Source organism: Chelonia mydas, chromosome 1 (assembly GCF_015237465.2).
Source record: "Chelonia mydas isolate rCheMyd1 chromosome 1, rCheMyd1.pri.v2, whole genome shotgun sequence".
Lineage (NCBI taxonomy): Eukaryota > Metazoa > Chordata > Testudines > Cheloniidae > Chelonia > Chelonia mydas.
In genome coordinates this window covers 103,519,471-103,541,736 of record NC_057849.1, presented here as the reverse complement: position 1 = coordinate 103,541,736, position 22,266 = coordinate 103,519,471, and the positions used below count along the sequence as shown (strand labels likewise).

The 22,266-nt window shown below is 40.8% G+C and overlaps 1 protein-coding gene across 1 annotated transcript in view; it reads left to right on the top strand.

The window, feature by feature from the left end:
• Nucleotides 1–215: 215 nt before the first annotated feature.
• The window catches only part of EFNB2 (ephrin B2), a 52,179-nt gene continuing 30,128 nt past the window's right edge, over nucleotides 216–22,266 (top strand). Inside the window, exon 1 of the mRNA XM_027818243.3 lies at nucleotides 216–1,613. Coding sequence (XP_027674044.2) covers nucleotides 1,486–1,613 — 128 coding nt within the window. The 5' untranslated portion in view covers nucleotides 216–1,485. The remainder of the gene's footprint in view (nucleotides 1,614–22,266) is intronic.

Below are 22,266 nucleotides of genomic sequence, written 5' to 3'. Positions count from 1 at the left end.
AACGTAATTAAAGTCAGGAAGCACGACCTGCAAATAGGGAAATACAATTACTTCGCAAATACAGGTTGGATGCAGAGAGGGATAAATTTCACTCTGATCCTTTTTATCCCATGCATAACGTTGCCAGTACCTCGCAGCCATAAACATTGCTTGAGCCTTTATGACAAGACGTGTAAAAGTTTTTTTTTTGAATTGTTCTAGTTAATACTGTAATCGGATGGAAAAGTGTTAAACGGTGGTTGGAGTCTCCTCCTGCATTGTATTATTCTGATCATGAACATAGCGATGGTGTTTTTTTAAATTATTGTTCATGTTATTAACAGTAAGATTATATTATAGTGTTTCAAGAGGATCACCTGTCACACACAAGGCCCACCCGAAGACAGAATGTCGAGGGCTGAGGTGTGTAAGTGACACACGCGACATCCAACCAGAGCCTCCGCTCCTCCAGCAGCCCTATGAGCGCGGGCTGAAGGGGAGGATGGGCTGAGTTTATATTGCTATGGCAGCACGCTAGGAGCGGTTCTGTGAAGACTCCAAGCGGCGGCCGCAGCAGCGACTTGGAGCCTGAAGGAGCAGGGGAGGGAAAGGCTGCAGCTCGTCCGCCTCTTTCTCTCCCTGCCTCTCTCTGTCTCACACACGCACAAGCCACCTACTCAGCAGCAGCAACCTGGGCACTCCAAGCCAAGGGGCTCCTGCCTCTCTCTCTCTCTCTGGGTCTGCCCGCTCGCCACCCAGCGCTGCAGCTCTCGAGTGGAAGAAGCAAGAAGAGGGGAGATTTTGACGCTAGGAGTCCGAGTCGTCCCCCCCCGCATCTCTGCACACAGCGGGGACAGCACCCCCGCGCCGGGAGTGGACATGGAACCCTGCGGATGCGCCTTCCAGGGGCCCCGGGAGCTGATACTCGAAGTGGATTTATAGAGCGAAGCTTCCCTTCGCCGTCCCCGCACAGCCCGCGCCGGTGGCCGCACGGATTGCACGCGGCGGGGAGCAGGGAGCGCAAGCAGAGACCCAGGGGGATCCTCCTGGCGGAGGCCGGGTCCCTTCTCCCCTTTAATCGCCCCCATCTCCAGTTCTGCTCGGTTTTTATTTTACGCGATCCCCAGGCGCCGTGACCGTGGATGGCGCACTGGATCCAAAGCGGAGTGGGCAGTTTGAGTGGCGTCTTGCAAGCCAGCCGGGAGCCCCCGAAGAGCAGGGAGGACTGAGGCGTTTGCATTGGTGGTGGCGTTGTTACTTCGGAGGTGGCTGGATTCTTATCTCGCAGGAGAATTTCCGACATGCCTGGGGCACAAATGACTCAGTAACGCTGCTTGCAGTTCTCACCAAGTGCTTCGTCGCTCGTCTTGGTGTTGGTTTGTTTCTGGTCAATCTGTCTTGTTGGGGGGGGTAGCGAGCGTCCACCCGCCCCCGCTGACCAGGTACGGGGAGTCGCACGGAGGAGTTGGCGAGGTTTTGGCAAGGGACTTGGAGCCGCTGTCGACCATGGCTGTGCAGAGGGGAGACTCCTCCCTTTGGAAGTACTGCTGGGGAGTTTTGATGGTTTTATGCAGAACTGCAATGGCCAGATCGATAGTTTTAGACCCGATATATTGGAATTCCTCCAACCCCAAGTAAGTTTGCCTCATTCTGCTTCATCCCTCCCCGCCACCCCTCCCCCTCCCTCGGGGTCTGATTTAGTTTTAATGGCACAGCCAGCCAGCGAGGCCGACGTGGGTCCGTGGAGAGCGCTGCGCTCCCAGCCCCCAGGGGGCTGAGCTCCTGGCGGCGCCTGCTCTCACCCCGAGGGCCAGGTGCCGCCGCTGGGGTACTGGCTGTGATTAACCGGGCACCACATGCGGAGCACAGTCTGGGCAGGGCACGGGCGGCGGGATCCTTGCACTCCTCCTCACCCACCTTCCCTGGCTCCCTGGGCGCCGAGGCGATCCCTCGCCCGGCTCCCTCCCTGCGCTCAGGGCGCTCTCCAGGTTAGAAACTCTCCGACGCCCCAGTGCACTTGAGGATCTTCCGCCCATTCAATACCCCGAAGACACCGCGGGGTGGTGGTGGGTTGGATTTGTGCAGCGAGTCTGTCTCACCGGGGAGGGTATCACGGTAGACCTTGTCTGGCTTCTGTTTCTCTGCAGGACAAATATAGACACAGCCATGGGGCCAGCTCCCGCAGTGCCTGGCCGGGGGCCGCTCCCAGGGAGAGGCAATGCTTTATGACTTGGAAGTCAGTGGGCGTTTTGCCTGAGCAAGAAGTCCAAGGATCCTACCAGGGCTCTGGGGCAGGGGGAGATATGGGTGACAGAAGAGTAAGGGCGGATCCCTAGAATGAAGGCTATTGCTGTTCCTGGGAGTTTTGCCGTTGACTTTAATGGGGCCAGCGGATTTCCCCTTTAGACTGCATACTCGATGGGGACAGGGGCCATGGCTTCAGATGAGTTAGCAGTTGTACAGCGCCTAGCGCCAAATCTGACTGGGCCCCCTGGGGGCTACAGGAATTGTAAGAATGATTGGATTCCTGCTGGGGGCTATTCTCCCAGCAGTGGGAGAGGGCACGACTGAGTACAGAGCCTCTGGGCAGATGAGCCTTATCATACTGATCCCCAGCAGGGCCAGATCCAGCGGGACTCGTTGCCAACTCTTGTAGCTTCTCACCTCCAGCAAAGCAGGGAGTGCAGATTGGTCCCACTTCCCCTTGAGCAGCGCTACTTTATGCACTCTGGGAACTACTGCTCAACTTCTCCATGTGGAGATGCAGGGCCAGATTCAGCCCATTGCCTTCAGTGAAGTTGCACTGGCTGACAGCAGGGCTAAATTTGGCCAGTGGACTTGATGATAGCAAGGCACATGCTTGTGAGTAATCTACTGAGTATTGTCCATCAGAGAGCATTTTCATGTTCCTAGTCAGAGCAGGCAGAAAGTATATGTGTTCCAAGATTTAATTATTAAGGCACATTATTAAAATATAGTCCTGTTCTTTGAAAGTCTCTTGCTTAGGTGTATAGAGATTGTTACTTTTGGAAATAGGTATGTTATTTGCATAAGAAATCCTGGTGAAGAGAAAGCTAGGCAATGATGCAAAGAGAGCCTTTCTTGCTTTAAAACGTGTATTGTTCCAACCTGTTTTATTTATGCCACTGATGCATTTATCTGAAGTTGGCTTTGATAAACTTTGAAACCCGTCAAAAGTTTTGTGATATGGAAAGATTTTCTTTAACACAGTTTGAACTCCCCTCTCACAGTATTATCAGGAAGGATAGTTTGATAATGAGTTTAGAAAGTTTTATGCCAAAAATATTATTTAATGTATAATTTTAATTAAATGTGTTTAAAAACAAACCAGACACATAGAAGATCACTAATGTAAATTTCAGCATACTCACTTTATGTATTAACTGAATTCAGGATTTCCCATTTACTCCATTTAGTGAATATCTGTAAAAGTGCCCTTAGATGAACAAGACATATTAGAAAGTGCACAGAGAAGAAGAGGGGAGTATTTCCTGAATCAGGGAACTAACTGTGTATTGGTAGCAAAACCCAGAGTCTGACTCAAATGACACAAGTTTGGATTAGATCTGGGAGCTGAAAATATTTATTAAGAAATCACATCCTAACTTCAGCATTTATCTTCCACTGCTTTTAGAAGATAATTTATTATACTGTAGATGTCTCCTGACTTTTTTCAAGAATGGAAAGATTTATGAGTGTGTTAAGGTCCTTTGTAAAGTTTTTACAGGAAAATTTAAAAGGACAACATAGTTTTTCATTAAAATGTGGAAAATGATTATCATGAACTGAAACATTTCAAATGCTGTTTTTTCTAGTTTTACATGACAAATGATCACATATACTATATGACATGAAAAGCCAGTTAACAGAGCCACAGTTTAAACTAGATCTATAGACCTGCATTTATATGATGCTATCTAGTTAAATCCTTTCTCTGACCTAGAAAAGATTAAACACCAAATCTGTGAATAAGACAAACAAGACACTTTTAAAATGCCATCAGAATTCCTGAAATAACAGATTGGTGGCAAGACCAGGTTGCATTGCATTAGCAGGCCTGCAGTGACTGTGGAGAGAGATTTAGTACAATGGCAGAGGAACCCCCACCCGAGTCCCCCTCCCCCTGTTCACAGTCCAGTGATCAGTTTGTTCCTGTAGAGGTCACTCTTCCAAAACAGAACAGTCTGTGCACCGGACCTTCCTCCCTGCCATTCTTCCTGTCCTGGCCTACCTTCACTTTTTTGCTTACACTGAGAGCTTGCATTAGATATTTTCATTTCATTGATGCCTAAATAACCAAATTTAATCCCTGCTATAGTACAAGTCTCAATGCCTATCATAGCAAATACAAATAAAGTTTCAATTTTGCTAATTCTAAAAGGTATTTGATTTCAAAAAGGTTTGAACATTATTAATGGCAGTTCTAATGATGCTACCTAATTACTTTTTCAACTTAAATTTACACTTAAAAAAATAGGTTTTGCCCGTTGATGTAATTGAGTTTTCTTGAGTGATTCATTGAAGTTTAATCACCACAGTGAAGAAGTACACTATTAAAATTAGTCTTTTTCAGTAGCTGGGCCTAGTGATTTATAGGGCACTTGGAGGCCTGTAGTTTGAGGAAGCTTACAAATGCATTAGCGATATTGCTGTTGGTGTGATTGCTCCACTTTTCAGGAGCAGGATTTCTTTCTAATTCTTGTCACAATGGTTTGCCTGAAGGGTACTGAATAATTTCTCCATAGAAAAGGTCGTTCTTTCACAGGATCCAAGCTGAACACTAGGTTGAGAAATTAGAAAATTTCCTTCTGCTGGTGCCGGGAGGATCTGAGGACGGTGCAATATTAAAGATGCTTTCTATGTCTGTAATAAATAATTACCAGCTTTGGTCTTACAGCTAATTTATTTATGGAAGTTGCATGTATATTTCTGTTGAAAGTTTCAGTACATAAATCTTCTGTACAGGGCAGCAATTAAATACAATAGGAATATATTAGTCAGTTTAATATAGAGGATGGAATAATAAATGTAGGCTGAGGGGAGCATACACTAAATTTGTTTTGTGTTTAGTTTTAGAGGATATAATTTTTAGCAGGTGATTGGGACAGAGATCTCATGGTAGTCCTTTGAACATAAGATCAAGGCCTCCTCCCCCATTACAGTTCTCTCTTTAGAGATCCACTTTCATTGCCTTGACTAAATCTTCAAATGTAATTAAAAAAAACATAGTAAAAGGGAAGGAATAATCTATTGTCTATGACATTACATTTTGGGGGGAAATGCTTCAACTAGGTGTCATCGAAGTGACATTTGTAGACTCTCAGACGTTAAACATGATCTTTAGAATATAAGGACAAATGATTACGAAAACATAACTCCTGTTATTTGACACTTTTCAATCAGGGAATATATTCCCCATGTACCTAGAGATATCTTCCCCATATACCATGTTTCCACCTAGAGAAATGAGATACATAGATTGCGTGTATTACTTCAATTTTATCTCAAAGTGCACAACACTGCCTTTGGACTACATCGCAGAATGTAGTTTTTTGGATTTTAGTCAAACATTAGAGAGATCCACTTATCAAGAACGGTGTTTCTGGTGTCTGAGGCTACTGCTGTATGCGGTAGGCCTGTTAACAAAGCATTTTTCTTTCATAACACAATGAAGCCTCTCCGTAAAAAGCTGTATTTTTGATACTGATTGTCTTAAGGAAAACAAATGATAGCTAAATAATATCTGTGATAACCTGATATATGTGGAATCTGCCACAATTAGCGTTTGAATAAATACCAATGTGTCAGAGATTGATAAAATAAACTACAATTGATGGTCCTGTTTAAACAGTCTAGTCAAGAGCATATAAACCAGTCTGCCTCTCATTGTATCTGAAATTCTTATTTTTGTAGGTAAACAAATGCACATTCACTACTGATTGAATAGCCCCTTGAACTATGCTCTGCAGTTTGCATTTGGGTTAATCTTGTCGGTTTTAATATAGAGAGAAAAAAGGACAAAGCACCAGGGGTGGAATTGTTAGTGCTTTCACATCCACATTCCTCACATTTTGTCAGGATGATAAACTGTAGGTAATGGACAGTCCTTGTTTCACAGGACAACTGAGCCAACCGAAGCACAAAGAGCTTGCTAAAACGATATCTCACAACATGTTTGGTCTCCTCTTTCTAGACAAGAATTTATTTGGGAATCTTGTGCCATGGGACTGCGCTCTTTAACCTTAATAATTACAGCTTCAAGCTGAAGAAACAGGAGCTGAAGGTTAAAATGATTTAAACACATGCTTCTAAATCTTACCCAAAACATAGCTGTTGTCACTTGGCGTGCTAGTGCAGAGAACTCTGAACAGTGTCCTCTGTCCCATTAGATATTTCGGACACCTAGGGCCAACTCCTAGCTCAGGTGAATTAGCAACATAAACCTCGAACAACCCGAAGACTGAATTTTTGACTCAGTGATTTTCGGCAGCCCTTTGTACACAGGATCAGTTGAAGTATAAATGCTATATTATTTATAATAATTATCTTAAAGCCTCTTATCTGTAAACCTTACTAAGGCAAAGCACTTTGGTTAGTGCAGTAATTGTCTTTAGATAGGCAGTGACTGAAAGTCAAGCTGAAATCATTACATTTTTTTCACCCTTTTTTTCTCCCATATTTTATTGTAATGAGCTCACATTACTTTAGTATGGCACTTAGGGTATATCTCATGCTCACAAAACATTCCTGTAATGGGAAATTGCTTGAAATACCAAGATGACTAAAGGGAATATTGGCAAAAATAGGCCATTCGGGTACCTGCATAGCAGCCATAATCAACTTTTTTTAGGGATCTAGTCTTAATGTATCATGCAACCTTACTACTCAGAATTGCTTATTGCAAATGAGAAGCAATGTTTCTGAGAAAAATAGTGATTAAAATGTTATTCATGTGTGTCTAATCTCTGCCTTCTCTGGCTCCTGACATAAAGAAACCTGTTTTTCAGGTCATTTATCATACATCTACATATATTTGCTTATGAGATCACCCTTTGTGCGATATTGTGGAGCCTTAACTAGGAGTGTTCAACTGTCTAAAATATTTTAATTAAAATACGCAGGTCCACAGAACTATAAACTTCTAGCCAAGACTTAAGTCTTTGGGTGATTTAAAAAAAAAAAAAAATATTTTGGTATATGAAAAGCAAAGGAAGGGAGGATGGCAAATGGACAGTGTTAGAACAGCTTGGAAAAACTCCTGTGGCTTCATTGTCTCTTTAAAGCCAGAGAATACAAAGACATACGCAATTCAGCCCTTCTCCCATGATGGAAAATGTAAACCGTTGACACGGCTCCCATGTTTAACTTGTTTAATTCTCATTTTAAATTCAGTACTATACCAGCCGTGTGAACTCTGAAGATTTCTTTAGTAATCCATTTTGTAGTTCCGAATCAAAAACAAAGTGAAAAGGTCTGACACAATTTGCTTTTATTTTTAGGCAAATCAACCCTGGTCATAGTTAATAAGGGGATTACAACTCAGACTAGGTCTTTACAGATGTAATGTAAATCAAGGGCAGAGTATAAAGAAACTGATCCCTTTTGATTGAAGTATGGTAAAAAGGCATAGAGAAACTAGCAGCAGTAATCTGATTGTATGGCAATAAAACCACCATTTTCTGTCTTTCAGATAAAAATAATGTGGTAAATCCATGCAGTTCATAAGATGTAAAAGCAGATAAAGGGTGATGCCATGGCAACATATAGATTAGCTTGATGTTAGAAATGACACGTCTCTGAAAGGGGTGTTAGAAACTAAGGGACTTGCTCCGGGCTGTAAGGTATTATGTGAGAACTGCACAAAACTTGGAGGCCAGGATTAGAAAGTATGAAAGGCCTACTTGTGGCTTGGGATGGTTAAAGCAGTAAAGAAAAGCTGCTCAGTTCTTGCTCATTGGTAGTGTATAATATGGTAAAGGTAGATTTCATTTACTGCTTTTTATTAAGATTTGGACTGATTAAAACTTCAGATCACTGCAATTGTTAGGATGTGGAAGATTTTCCTTTTTAACTCCTGGTCTAGCAGCCGCAGCCATTCTGTAGGATTAGCAGCACTTTGAGTTTGTTTCCTTAATCTATTTGGGCTTCAGGCAGCGACCTGCTGGCAAGGAATAGAGAGCAGAGGGGATAGGTAAGACTGGGGTTATCTGAAAAGAAAACAGAGACCTTTTGATTTCAGCCATCTTTCAGACTGTGGTCTCAATCTCACACTCCATGGGAGAAGCAAAGGTAAACATTCCACATTGTCCTTTTCCCTTAGCGAGATGATTCTTGTACAATTTTTGTGTTTCCCACCCTGCAAACATATAAAAGAAAAAAATCCAACTTTAATTCAAATTAGCTAATAAAGCTGCTGATAGCCAAGTTGATATGGCTTAGTCCAGGTGCTATTTACTCCTGAAAGGCAATCTGAAATCCACAGTTGAATGAGATAAGCCCCCTGCAATTTAAAATCATTGGGCTAAATTCTCTGTTGGCCTAGCTCTATTGACTGCAATGGAGGTAGGACAGCAAAGAATTTGGCTCTTTGTGTTGTCATTTATTTTAAGTGCTATTTAGCTGTAAAAGTAAGAAAAGATTTTGCTTGTTGCTGCTACACTGGTCCTTCATTGCCTCTTGTCCCAAACAGCCTTGTAAATAGTGTAAGACTTTTGTTTTTGCATTGTGTTTACCATTATAAACATCTGAAAAACAGAAAAAGGCCATAGACCAGCCTGTTAGGTTATTTGTTGTGCTGCAAACTACAGGTGCAGTCCAGAAAGGAATATTTGCTTTATTGCCTGTTTATTTGTGTGCAAGGGGAAAAAAGCAGGAGTCTAGACACAGAAAAAAACCTCTGATACCATAACTATTGTCTCTTTTGATTAAGTGGGCCTTGTGTGAGTTTGAGAAAATGGAACTCAGTTCTGTTTGCTGACAGTGGCTTTGTCACTTTCTAGGTTTCTGCACTTTCTGTGATACGGGGAATTCTGAAAATTGCATTTTCAAATTTGCAGTTTTTGTCCTAGCTGATAGGTGTAATAAATTTCCGACAGAAAACCCGAGTCCAAAACCAAAATCGACATGCTGCTGAAGCTAATATGGTTTAACAAGTATTTATATTTATATGCACATACACCACCACATGGAGGGGGACTGAGCAGATTTGTGTAATATATGGAATCTGAAGCACTTAAAACATTTCTTCGGTTCCAGTTTAACCTTAAGAAATCTCTATAAAAAGATCCATTTCATTTTCTGAAATTCTGCAAAGTACGGGGGCACCCTCCTCTAATTTACAGGCTGGTCACATCCAAGCACCTTGCATTCTGCATTTGACAATGATTGCTAATGGGCTATTCAACTAAAGTATTTGCTTGTTAACAGGGAACAGAGCATGATAAATGTCCAGCAAGCTTGCGGCCTCCTTCAGCTTTTGAAATGCAGACTGGTGCATATTTATGGCAGGCAAATGACAAAAGAGGAAGCTGAATTACTCTGGCCTTATGCTTTCTGTTAGAACAAGGGTTAAAGTGATTAAAGAAATAATGCAAAAACCGATGTCCTTTGTTTGCTAACCATTATCCAACATTTAGCTTTCGAACCTACCTGTCATGTCACATTTCAGAAATGTACTAGATAATGCTGTGTACATTTGGCGAGGCATAGGAAAGAGTAGGTGATCATTTATGTAATGTTTCCCATGCAGCAAAAGTCAGGTATGCCTATTTATGTTGTTCCTGTTGAGAATAATCAGCAGGCCCTATTCTCTTAAAATACTCTTCACTTGTATACATTAATTTAAAGATGTTCTTACAAACATCTGCAAGTAGTCCTGCAAAGAGGGCCTTGCAGTTGGTGATTGTGTTCTCTGATTCCAAAAGAAAATAAATAGTAGGAGAAACTCATAAGAAAGAAAACAAACCCCATTGCCCTCATCCTATTTCTCTAAACAAACTATGAAAACAAATTGGCAGTATAAGAGCACTGTTTGGTTTGTTATCTCCATTCTCCAGGACATGACTAGGTAGATTTTCAAAATGGAGAGTGTAAGGTATGTGTACAAATTCTGTGAATGGATAGAGGATTACCAGCACCATTTAGAATGCATGGAGCTGTATTCCAGTACCACAGCCTTTGCATATTAATTCTGTCTCAAGAAGAGCCTGCTCCATCTCCCACTGATGTCAATGGCAAAATACCCTTTTATTCCAGTCATTCAGGATCAGGCCCCCAAATACTTCACTGTATTCAATGTCTTTAACTAAATCTATGACTACAAGACTTGATGAGAGAGTCTTGGGTCAAAATTCTCAAAAATGGACGATTAAAGTTAGGCTTCTATATTTATATTTAGGTTCCTAGATACGTGATGTTATTTTCAAATTTAGGTATTCATTTAGGCAAATCTTGACCTTGTCCATTTTATTACTTCGTTTTCAAGAAGACAGACATGTTTAAGGCCCCAGTCCAGCTCCGAATAAAGTTAAGTGGAAAGACTCCCATTTACTTCAATGGGAGATAGATGGGGTTTTAAGGGAGCAACCTTCTGCTATATAGCACCTTTTTTTATATTTTAGGATTTCAAGGTTGTTTTCTTTCAGTTTATCTGAATCACAGTACAGGTTTTTATTTTCTAGCAGTGTTGAAAGTATGTAGTTTTATTTGGCATCAGAGAACATTCTCTTTTTTTTCTATCAGTTGTGTTATTCGTAGGACTCTGCGTTGATGTTGTGATTATATGTATTTTAGATATAAGTGAGAAGCGAAGGACCTCTGTCTTTCTTTTTTTGGCAACCCTGAGGAGCCAACACCCAGTGTTTCATTGCAGTATCAGCATGATAATTATAATGCAGCTGATTTAAACTTTGATGTAATAGTCTAGGCTTTCTTCTGGTTTTAAACACAGTTCCCCAGCCAAGAATGGTTTATGGAGACTTATAGGAGATTGTATTGCTAGGTAAATCATTCCTGGTGCATGACATATACATATCATTGTAGAATTTTTTAATCTATAGAAATTTCAAAATGGTGCATGTCTAAAGACTAAATTTACATTTCCCAGATTTTGTTCACCAGGACCAGACCTTTGCACATATTAAAGGATAACCAAAATATACATATTGCAAAATAAAGTGATGGCCTGTGCTATGCAGGAGGCTAGGCTCACAATGACCCCTTTTAGCCTTGTAAGCTATCACTTTACAAATTATTTCTTAATGTTTTATTGTGTCTTTGTTAGAAGATTTCTGTTTACTATATTATTAGATACCCTTTGAAAAGAGCAGGGGGGCAAGATTGGCAATGGGTAGTGGGCTGGATTAAGGGAAAGTATGTGTTAAAGCTAATGAGAAAGTATGACTTAAAAAAAAATAAAAAAAAATAAAAGTCAAGTCACAGTCGAATGCCATATTATTTTGGATTTGGGAATTCTGCCAGATTCTAGCCTATCAGAGCTGAGAAGACTCAAATCAAGTCCAAGCCTATTTCTACAGCAGACTGGAATCCTGGCTTCTTGCCTGTGGGTCATTCAGTAAGACCCATCTGGCTTTTGATGTTCTGCAAGTTTGAAGCAGGTTGCTTAAGGAACCTATGCAGTGAAAACTGGTGAATCCATACATAGCTGCAGTTTTGACTCCCGAGTGGTGCGTCATTTTGCATTTCCATTTTCACTGGTGGTTGCCATCTGTTTTCTTATTGCCTGAACAGCAGTTGGTTTCTATACCTGACTGGATAAAAGTGCAAATTTGGAGTTAGGAACATCGTGATTCCTTTTGGTGCTCGACAGTCACATTGCATTCACTGTCCACACTTCAGTTGCTTTCTTTATGTTTAATTAATTTCAGTTTAGTTCAGGAGCAGCCTGCTTTAATCACTGTGCAATGTTTAACCTTTGGGGTTTTTTCAAGGTAATTCCAGACTGTATAGGTTAGTTGAGCAGGGAAAATCATGTTGGCAGCCAAGATTGCTAGGCATGTTTGTAAAGACATGAATTTTTTGTGGAGTCTGTATCTCTGTGAATTTACAGAAATCAATCTGATTCCAGTGATTTTTCATGAAAGATAAAGGCTAAATCCTGCACAACTTACTCACATGCATAGTCCATTGAGTTCAGTGGGTCTGTGTGCAAGGGTAGAGCAAGCAGGATTTGTCCCTAAGTATGTATGCTCTGAGAGACCCTGATTCAGGAAAGCATCCCTCTTCAACAGAGATCTTAACCATGTGTTTAACTGCTGTGCTAACGAGGGAGGGATTTAGGCATGTATTTATGTGCTTTCCTGAATTCAAACTAGAGTGAGAAGGCTTTTGATAATAAAAAATATAAATTTCTTATTAGATTTTAGTGTTGTAAAATCCTTTACGTTAGCAATGGGCCTGAATCAAACCCCAAGGCCTTCTATGCACTGTGGAATAGCCCCAATTCACCTATTGGTGGCAAGTAATTGATGTAGCTCAGTGGTCTCCAAACTGTGGGGTGCACCCCCCCTAAAGGGGCATGGAGGAACATTTGGGGGCAGGGAGGGGCACAGCGGGACCCAGGCCAGCCCCCAAGGAGGGCGGGGCGGGAGTGCCACCCATCCCTGCTCTGCCCCAGCTATACTCTGGCCCAGCCTCAGCTGCAGGTCGGCTGCTGGCCGCAGATCTGTTCCCGGCTGCGTCCCCTGCCTCGGCTCCCGGCCCCTAGCCTCTGCTTTTGTCCACGGCTCTTGGCCTCGGTCTCAGCTGCGGGCACCGGCCCTGGCTCTGCTCCTGGCCGCAGCTCCACTCCGGCCCCACTCCTGGCTGTGGCTCCCGACCGTAGTTCGTGGGTGGGGAGGATGCAGACAGGTTCCATTATGGGTAAGGGAGGAGGCATGATGGAAAAAGTTTGGCTACCAGTGCAGATCCCTAATATAGGTAAGGACAAGTTGAGGGGGGTACATAGAATGACTAGACATCCCAATATTATTGTGACCATCTCAATATTAGGGGCTTTGTCTTATATATGCAACTGTACCTTTCCCCACCCCTCGAAAAAAAATGTGTTCTGATTTTTCATGTGCTATCTGGTCACCCTAGGAGTACATCAATTTTGCTAATCAAGCTCTAGCCCTACATGAATAGCTCAGTTGACGCAAACCTTTGCATATTATTGCCTGCTGCTAGGAGCAAGGCCAGTGTCTTTACCCTGATTGCTGGCCACCAGTGCTGAATTCAGGCTATTCCAGAGCAAAGTCAAGATCTTAGATCTGAGACAGAATCCAGGCTGGGATTCTTGCTCACAGTTCAAGCCTAGCTCTAAAATGGGCTGAGTCTGAAAGTTGGATCTGAATTTTTTAGGAAAGTTTTGGTTTAAATCTGGATTTCAGATCTCCAAGTTCAGGAGTGATTGAATCTGTGGTTTACAAAGAGAATGTAGTTCTGATTTAGACCCCGAGTTTGTATCGTGAGTTTTGCTTTGGGCCTATCTTTGCTTTAAATGAAACTTCCTTGTACTACTTCTGTTCTTGAAGCTTTTTTTTTTTTTTTTTTTTTCATGTGAAAGGAAGAGCATGTAGGATGAAACAAAAAAGTGAAATGAAATTTGTGGATGGGTTTTCTGAAAATATTCACATATAAATTCTAGATTGTAACATGCCAGTGTATTATCAAAGAGTTGTTTGTTTATTCCATCCTATAATGTGACAAACTGCTAGTGTGGCATATCCCAGACTGAACTGGCATGAGATAGGAACTTGTTCCAACTCTACAGTTTCCTTATGTAGACAAATAGTATGGAATAATTTATTTTAGAACAACTGTGAACCAGCTGAAAATACTATCTGAATGTATTTAATAAGTGATAGTCCGTGATTATGAATGTCTCACCAAATAACAAGGCAGTCCCCACCCTTTTTTATAGACTGCTGCTGAGAGCATTGCTTGGAACAAGACTGTACAGGTGCAAACAAATTATACTTAAGAGAAAGGAGACTGAAAACTTTATTTCACCTCCTTGCATGTGGCTGACACCAGATTTGGTTCTGTAACAGTAACAGAGTAGAGCACACCCTAGCTCACGAAAGCTTATGCTCAAATAAATTTGTTAGTCTCTAAGGTGCCACAAGTACTCCTTTTCTTTTTGCGGATACAGACTAACATGGCTGCTACTCTGAAATTTGTGATCTATAGTGTCCTTTAGAAAACAGTTCTTTGGCAGATGCCAGCTGGTCTCTGTTAGCTCACTAAAAGCAAAGACTTTAGTGATTTCTGTCAGAAATACACATGGTTTGATTTGATTTTCTTTTCCATACGCACTACACACAGCTCTGCATCTTTTCAAGGAAATGCTTCTCATTTTCGGTTCAGAGTATTTTTGAGCACTTTGAGTGGGAGCAGCAGGTTTGTGTTACACTGAATTCATGGCCCGGATTTTAAAGAAACAAATAAATAAATAAATAACTTGATTATCTTTGCTGGGAGAGCAAAGACTAGTTTAATGTTTCCAGCATCATATTTTAAACACAAACTCTTTAATTAAATCAACATCAGGCTCTTCCTGTATTTTGTGACTAGCAAATAGAGAAAAAAACACCAGCATTAATATCAAAGGGAATAGGTTTTCATTACAGTAGAGGTTCAGTTGTGGGTGCTGTAGGCAGTGAAATTTAATATTACTCTGACTTGTATAGTAATTGTAGGATGACAGAGGGAAATGGATTAAGTTTAAATATAAGTGTACACAACAGCACATGGACTTTGTCAAATGAAAGCCAACGTTACTGGGGCAGGGAGAGCCCCCTCTGGCTCTGTCATCATGAATTAGTATTTTGTAAATAACTAGCCACTAGACTATAGATTTATTACTTTTCGTACTATATGTATACACAGACATAGACACACACAAGAATGCTGTAACTACCGTAGCTGCAGTGCAGAGTTGCAGAACAGGTTTGTGGCCCTTGGGCTGGCAGGGCATTTGAATGTCTAGAGGCTTCTTGTCTTTACCTTTCATGAAAATATTTTGCCTGCCAGTTTGTGAAGTTCTGGTTTGAAACACACACCTATACTTTTAGCACAAGGATTGCTAACACCTTAATGGCTCCCAAACTGGATCACCCTTTGTCACTCTTTTCTTTCCAATGAATAAACCAGGTTCAAGTTGCAGATGATCTTTGCTTTAGAAAAGTATGAAAGAAGGGCCACCTGCGATAACAAACAATCACCCCAAGCACACACATGCAAGCAGATTAAAGTAGAAAATGTCCATTCAAGCCTCCAATTACTGATTGGTTCCCTGCAGACTAATGCCATGGAGGATCAACACCTCACTTGTTTACATTTTAGGTAATTGCAAGATGCTCCAGAAGCAGTGTGTGATAACATAATCCTATGTAAACCTAGTGCCCTATTGTTGTACCCCATTATCACACAGGGTTTCACATAAGTAAGTTCATGCTGAAACCTGTTCTAATGTTAAAGTGCAAAAGGGGGCAGTAAAGTGCTATCCAAAAAACGTTGATTTTTTTAAGGGTATTTTTTCATGATAGAGGTTGCATTTCTCTCTAGGCTTCTGATCTTCTGTTTTTAAAATAACCAGTTTTTATGAATAATTTCTGCATGTAGAGACTTAAATAGTGGAAGACATTTAACATTAAGCATTGTGGCCGTAAATGTGAGACGTGTGTCTTTCTGTACTCTGTCCTTTAACCCCAGCATGAAACATGCTGCCCATTTGGAACGATTGAGTCAGAAATCCTTCCTCAAGTGTATTTAGAACATAACTACATAAAGCACTTCTGAAAGAAGTCTAACATCTAGCGCTCATTTTGTGTATTACCAGAAGTACATCTGTGTAAAAAACAAAACAAAAAGAACTCTGAGGCTTGGGATTCCTGGTTGAAGTACTAAAGTGTGTAGTGGTGTCATGGGTCAAGAGTTGGGCTCTCATCCAGAGCCGCATGCATCATTTATCAAGAGGTAACTAGAAAGAGCAACTAATTACAATGCACCTACTGAGTGTTTTCTCTTCAGAAATTCCACAGAATAACCCATTTATGCAGACCGGCTTCCACTCTCCACTGCAGCCACTTGCGTTTTTTTTTTTTTTAACCTCTTCTACTGAAGTGTGTGTGTTTGTGTGTGTGTAAGTGTTACCAAACTGATAATCTAATACCATTTTAAAATAAAATATTGGTAATATAATCACACACAGTTTTAAAATAGAATATTGGTAATATTCATAATAACAGTCTTCAGTTTGGAGTCCAAGCCTACAGCACATTAGCTTCTCTTTTGTGGTAACCAGAATTGATTTAGTAAATGGATCTGAATTCTCTAGTGCTTTATATTCTTATGCCACTGCAGTAACTGCTTTCTACACAATAATACAAAAAAGCTAATTGCTATTAATAGTACTTTATGTGAAGGTCACGTAAGAAAGCTGAATATAAAAGCTGTAGTTTTGAACAGAAGTCTAATATCAGTCCAGTTAAAAGGGCTAGATCCTACACATTTTCATAATCTCAGGCCTTACTACCTGGTTTGCATTCTGGTGTGAAAAAAGCCAGACTTTACTCCCCATACTGATGTAAAAAAAAGCCAGATAGGCATTTTCTTTTCAGGCAGGAGGAAGTGCAGTTTTCCCCATCTGTGCGGTATATTTTTCACCAATCGCTCAGCCCAGATTTATGTCTGGTAGTGAGGGGTGTAAAGCATGAGCCTGTCTAAATTTTAATGAGGTTAGTGGGTGTGTTTCAGTGTTTTTCCTAGTCAACAGTCGAACAGTGAGGGAAAAGGAGGTTCCCCAGCAAAGTAAAATCTTGCCTTTTATGCAGTGTGGTTGAAATTCACCCCCATGGTTGAGCACGCACGGAAGACTGATGTATTCCAAAAATCTTGTGGTAGCCCTGCATGAGGGAGTTGAAGGCAGAGCAGCCATTCATCAGGACTTCTGCACTCCATGTCCTGGAGAGGCTAATTTTGAATAGGCCAGTACAGAGGGAAATGCTGGTGAAGAAGCTGCTGACTACTCAGTTACATGGCTCCAGTTGCTGGGCTTCGTGGGTTGGAGGTGCAGTGGATCAATGGCCACTTTTTCAGCTCAGGGCTTGAGGTGGCAGCTCTAGAAGGCCTGGGCTGCACTACATTGCACCATGCATTGTTTCCATTGAATGAGAGCTAATTTTTAAGTTGAAGTCATAGCCTTTGAAAATCAGATCTTTTCATGAGAAGATAAGGTATCTAATTTAATGGTATCTCCAGGAAAGCAGATTCAGTGCAGGATTGTGGCTGGCCCCTTGCATGTACACAAAAGATGGTGTGTGTGACTTTCCCCATCCAGGAGCTGGTCACAGTTGGAGGCTTTGTGCTCCTTCAAGTGCAAGACTGTACCCGATTTGTGACCCCCTAGAGGTGCTTCTGTAAGGGGTTCAGAAGAAATGTGACCATGCTTTCACCCCCCATCCTCCTCCCTGGCAATGGCCTCTCGAGCTGGCTGGCCACGTAAGCATGAGCATGCTGGACCTTTCTAAAGGGTAACTTTAGTGGCTTTGCTCCCCAAGAGCTACAGGGGATGCTATGCCTCCCAATGTCGTTCAGGGCTGAGTAGCTGGGGCTGCATGACTTCACAATGTCCCCTCTTCAGGAATGATCTATAACGTCACTATCTGATAATCAATGCACAGTTCTGTGGCTCTGTGCAAAACAAATATTATATTTTGTTCAAAAATCTATATACCTTGGGGCATGTGCGTAAAAGTACTTCATTTTTTTTTCTGTTTTTTGTTTTTCTTTTTTCTGTAGCATTTGGTAAAGTATGATTACCAAAAACTGCCAATTGGAACAGCTGAAACTGATCTCTCCCATCCACCTACAATTTAGACTAAATCTGCCGTCACAGAGTCATTGTGGAAAGGTTGCCAAGCCTTTAGCAGTAGGTGTATGACACCCCCTCTCTCCAGATGACCCTGATCTTGCATCACTGCAGTCAATGGAAGTTCTGAACTGACTTCAGTGGAGTAGGATCTGGTCCTCTATAAAGTAGTATAACATGTCTGGGGCTGTGAAGAGTTCTGTCACACTAACTGGTGGCAATGCTGGTATTTTGTGTCCAGAATGGCGACCGAGGACTTGTCTACATGAACATTTAGTTCACTCCTAGCTGGGTGGGTATATCTGCCCAGCACTAGCCTGCTGCATGCTAAGTGTCTGTGTGGACATGCACTAACAGTTCCTCAGTGCACTTGGATCTACTCTTGTTTCAAAGTGGAATAGATTTACATCCCAGCTTGCTGCAAACTAAATGTTTATGTAGACAAGCTCTAAGTGAATTGAACCCCTGACACACCCCTTTTCCAACACACTGCCTGTACTTCCTCCTATCTAGGCAGAAGCAGGGTGGAGTACGTTGGATATAGGAAGGGGTGAGCAGGCCCTGCACAATCCAGTAATAGAGTATGGAGAATAGTGACTATTTCAATGGATACTATTTTGAAGCTTTTGTATTCAAATGGCTTGCCAAAGGGAATAAGTAGAATGTTTCCAAGCCAAAAAAGTACCTTTATTGAGGTGGTTTTTTCCATTATTTTTTCCTTCACGAAAGGGAATGTAAAAGAGCCCCAGTTTTAGAAAATTGCATTGTGATATTTTGTAGTTTGTTAATTTGACTTTCAATGATCTTAAGTTATAACTGTGAATTTTTTTTTGTTATTAAATCTCTTTTTGGGCCTGATCCTATCATCCTTTATTAATGCAAATAATCTTTCCTCATATGAGTAGTCCCATTAAAGTAAGAGAGAGTTCTTGCATGATCAAAGACTACTGGTTGAGTAAGAGTTTGGTGGATTAGATGCTAGATGAGAGGTTGACTTTTTTTAAACAAGTGCATCATTTAAAATTTGGTGTCACACCTTGTTACTTGCTTCTGATAGCCTAATCATATAACACTGGCAAGGAAAATAGATTCCAAAACCATGTTTAAGTCAATTGAAATGAAACAGAATGAAATGGAATGAAATTCATTTAAATTTTCAAAGTTTACTCTTCTAATTTGTGTGTTAAATTGATTCAATCATCACATTATATTTTTGGTGTCAATCCCACAGTCAGAGGTAATTTTTCTCTTAGGGGACATGTGCAAGACTAATGGCTTTAAAAAAAAAATTCCATAAGATTTTTGAAAGATGAGATTCACCTTCATCTTTTTTGATGCAGCTCATTTTGATATTTCTCCTACATCAGTTACTGGGGAGCTAAGTACATGCCCTGCTCCCATTGAGCTCAGTGGCAATTTAATCTTCAGTGGGATCAGGTCCATAAAGTTACTGCTTCTGAAAATGCATAGATATAATTTCTAATAAGGTATGCAGTACCTCCAAATTATTGTCATAACTTGAAATAGAATAAGAAGGTGATTGATATAAAAAGTTGTATTTCTGTATCGAACAGAGAACTCATTCACTTACAACTGGTTTCCAGTCATTTGGGGTTTGATATGCAAAATGGGGTTTGCAGATATGGGGTTTGATATGCAAAATACTAATTTTGTCATTGTTTTAAAAGCAAGGTCTTGAATATATGTATTATTTAATGGCCATTGTTTTCTTTTGTTTTTTTTAAATAGGGAGATATACTTGGCACAATATTCTTTAGTCTGCTGCAATTTGTACTTTTACAAGCAACATGGCCACATCTAACATATTAGGCTATTAGTATTCATGACATTTCCTTAATGAAACTTTTCAATGAGTAACTTTATAGTCAGATTGGTAGTTAAACTTCATAGAGGTAAGTAGCTGGGATTCTTTAACAGAAGGTTTCATTTTTCATTTTTAAGAAGCAACTTGATTGTTCTAATTTTTAGGGTTATTTTTGTCATGTTAATTTAAGACTAAATGTTGATACCAATTATTTCAGATAAGATATTAGAGCATGTAAATTTGGCACTCTTTCCCTAGTTACATACTCGAGGTTAATAGGTACTAACATGCTTCTTATAACTGCATTCATTTAAACATTACTGGGAAATGTCTAGGTTCAAACTTCATTTCCAAAGCTGAGAGTATCTACAGGTTCCCAGGTTGGGAAAAGCACAGCAGCACATATTTTTGGCATCAGGATTAATTAATGTAGTCTAAGAATTTGTCTCCCTTGACTATTTTACAGTTTTCAGAAATAGCTATGTAGTAAGGATAGCACATATTCTCAATGAAAAGTTCCACTTACAGATGTACTCCTAATTTTGGTAGAGTCTAATATCAGGAAGTAGGGCAGGTTTGACAGATTACTCCTATGGAAAAGTCCTATATAATTTAATAGGGGTGAATGTAATAGGTTTTTATAAAATTTAATTACATTCTTAAGAAATTGGTCTTAAAACTCTTATCAAATTTAATAGAGAATGAGATCCTTTCTATAGGATTCTTAAATTTAAATTCTGTAGTACTTTGACCAGGATAGTATATTAATGCCAGGAAATGGTTGGGGCTTACGGTAGAAGCACAAAGTGTAGTGTAGAAAATTACAGTAATATTAATGGGAGTGGAGGGTCAGACTTTGTTTGTTCCAGTTCTCTTCCCTGCCCAGCCCCCCAACTTATTTTTTTGTTTTGGAGCGTATGAATATTTGATCTACAATTTTTAAAGAAAATGTCTTTTGATAATGTTTTCTGGGAAAATTGAATGTGATGCTTGGCATGTTACTGTTTGTTAGGCCAAGATGAGTGAATAGTTTAAATAATGGATGGGACTTGTGTTCATGGGATTTTGAACAGTGTCAACAAATATTGGACCCTCAGTGAAAGTGCACTGTTGGTATGAACATGCCTACAGAGAAAGTACATTAATTTCAATGCACAGCGTTCATTATACCTAAAATATTTTCTGCACACTTTCCCAGAGTAATCATTGCAATGACAAATTTCTGTGGGCTGGATATTTGATCACACAGCAGGCTCCTTTTGCCTCTCTGCATAAATGAGCCATAAACCAGTAGATCCTTCCCCCGAGGATTGCGTTGGAATGGGAAACTTCATTGTTGGTGTAGGGCTGCCAGCATAAGGGACGTTCATGGGCAAAAAGGAGTGTCCCTGTGACCAGGCAAATTCTGGCTGTTGGAATGATCCCTTGGGACCTGAGACAGCCACCAAGTGCAAATTAGAACATCGCTGTGGCTGCCATCCAATTCCTGGCATTGGGGAGGGATGAAGGTAGATTAAATTCACCTTTGTCCCTCAGTCTCATCTGGTCTTGCACTCCGGGCCTAAAACTCCCATTCTTGGAAAATATGCTGCATGTCCATTGATTTCAATGGAAGCAGGATCTGTTCCTTACTTTGCATGTGTGTGTGTGTGTGTGTGTGTCTGTTTACCCATTAGTATTTGTTTGTTCTTTTATACCTCCTTGATAGATTAACAGAAATAGCCTGTTTGAATTCTCCAGCAATGGAAATCTGCACTGCAAGCAGGCAGCTGGAGGGTAGCATTTTAGACTATGGGGTCTGCATGTAGCCTTTAAGCCTCATAGTGGGTATCTTTGCTGCAGAATTTGCCCCAACTGTTTCAGACATAATTAATGAATCCTTGCTGTGAGACTCAATCCAGAGTGTGATCTTTAGTGTAACACATGACACTGGCACCGCTGCTTTGGCATCGTTCGTGGGATTCAGAAGACTTTTTGATCCTCCGTATTAGTTACACTTCTATTTGACATAAGCTTTTAATTAGTTGAAGGCACCTTCTCATGAACACCTTTCAAATCACTTCCAGCGTACTTGGATGGATTTTGGATGTGTGAATGTCTTAATACTGCAGTCAGCCTGCTGCTACCTTAGTTGGCTTCAAACACTGACTTTTTTGTTAGGACTGTAGGATGGGAGCAATTTATTGACTTTATTATGCAGCCCTTCAACCATTTCAACAGAGAGGTGTTTGGCTCACTATGCTTAAAACTTGTAAACAGTAGATGCAATGATATAAATATTACAAGCTATTTTCAGCCCTGATGAAGTTTTGTTAACTTACACCAAGGCTGAACATACTCCTCCATTTGCAGATGTAAAGGTTTAGTCCAAGATTTTTTCAAAAATGCGGTCCTAGATTTCTGCTCCTAATTCCATATGTAGGCACCTAGGTAAGTGGCCTTACTCAGCACTTTTGAAAATCAGTTTATTTATTTAGGAACCTAAATGAAAAAATATAGGGGGACATCTACATTGTAACTCTTCCCCTTCTCCCCGCACAGCAGCGAGTCTCAGACCCTGGGTCAACTG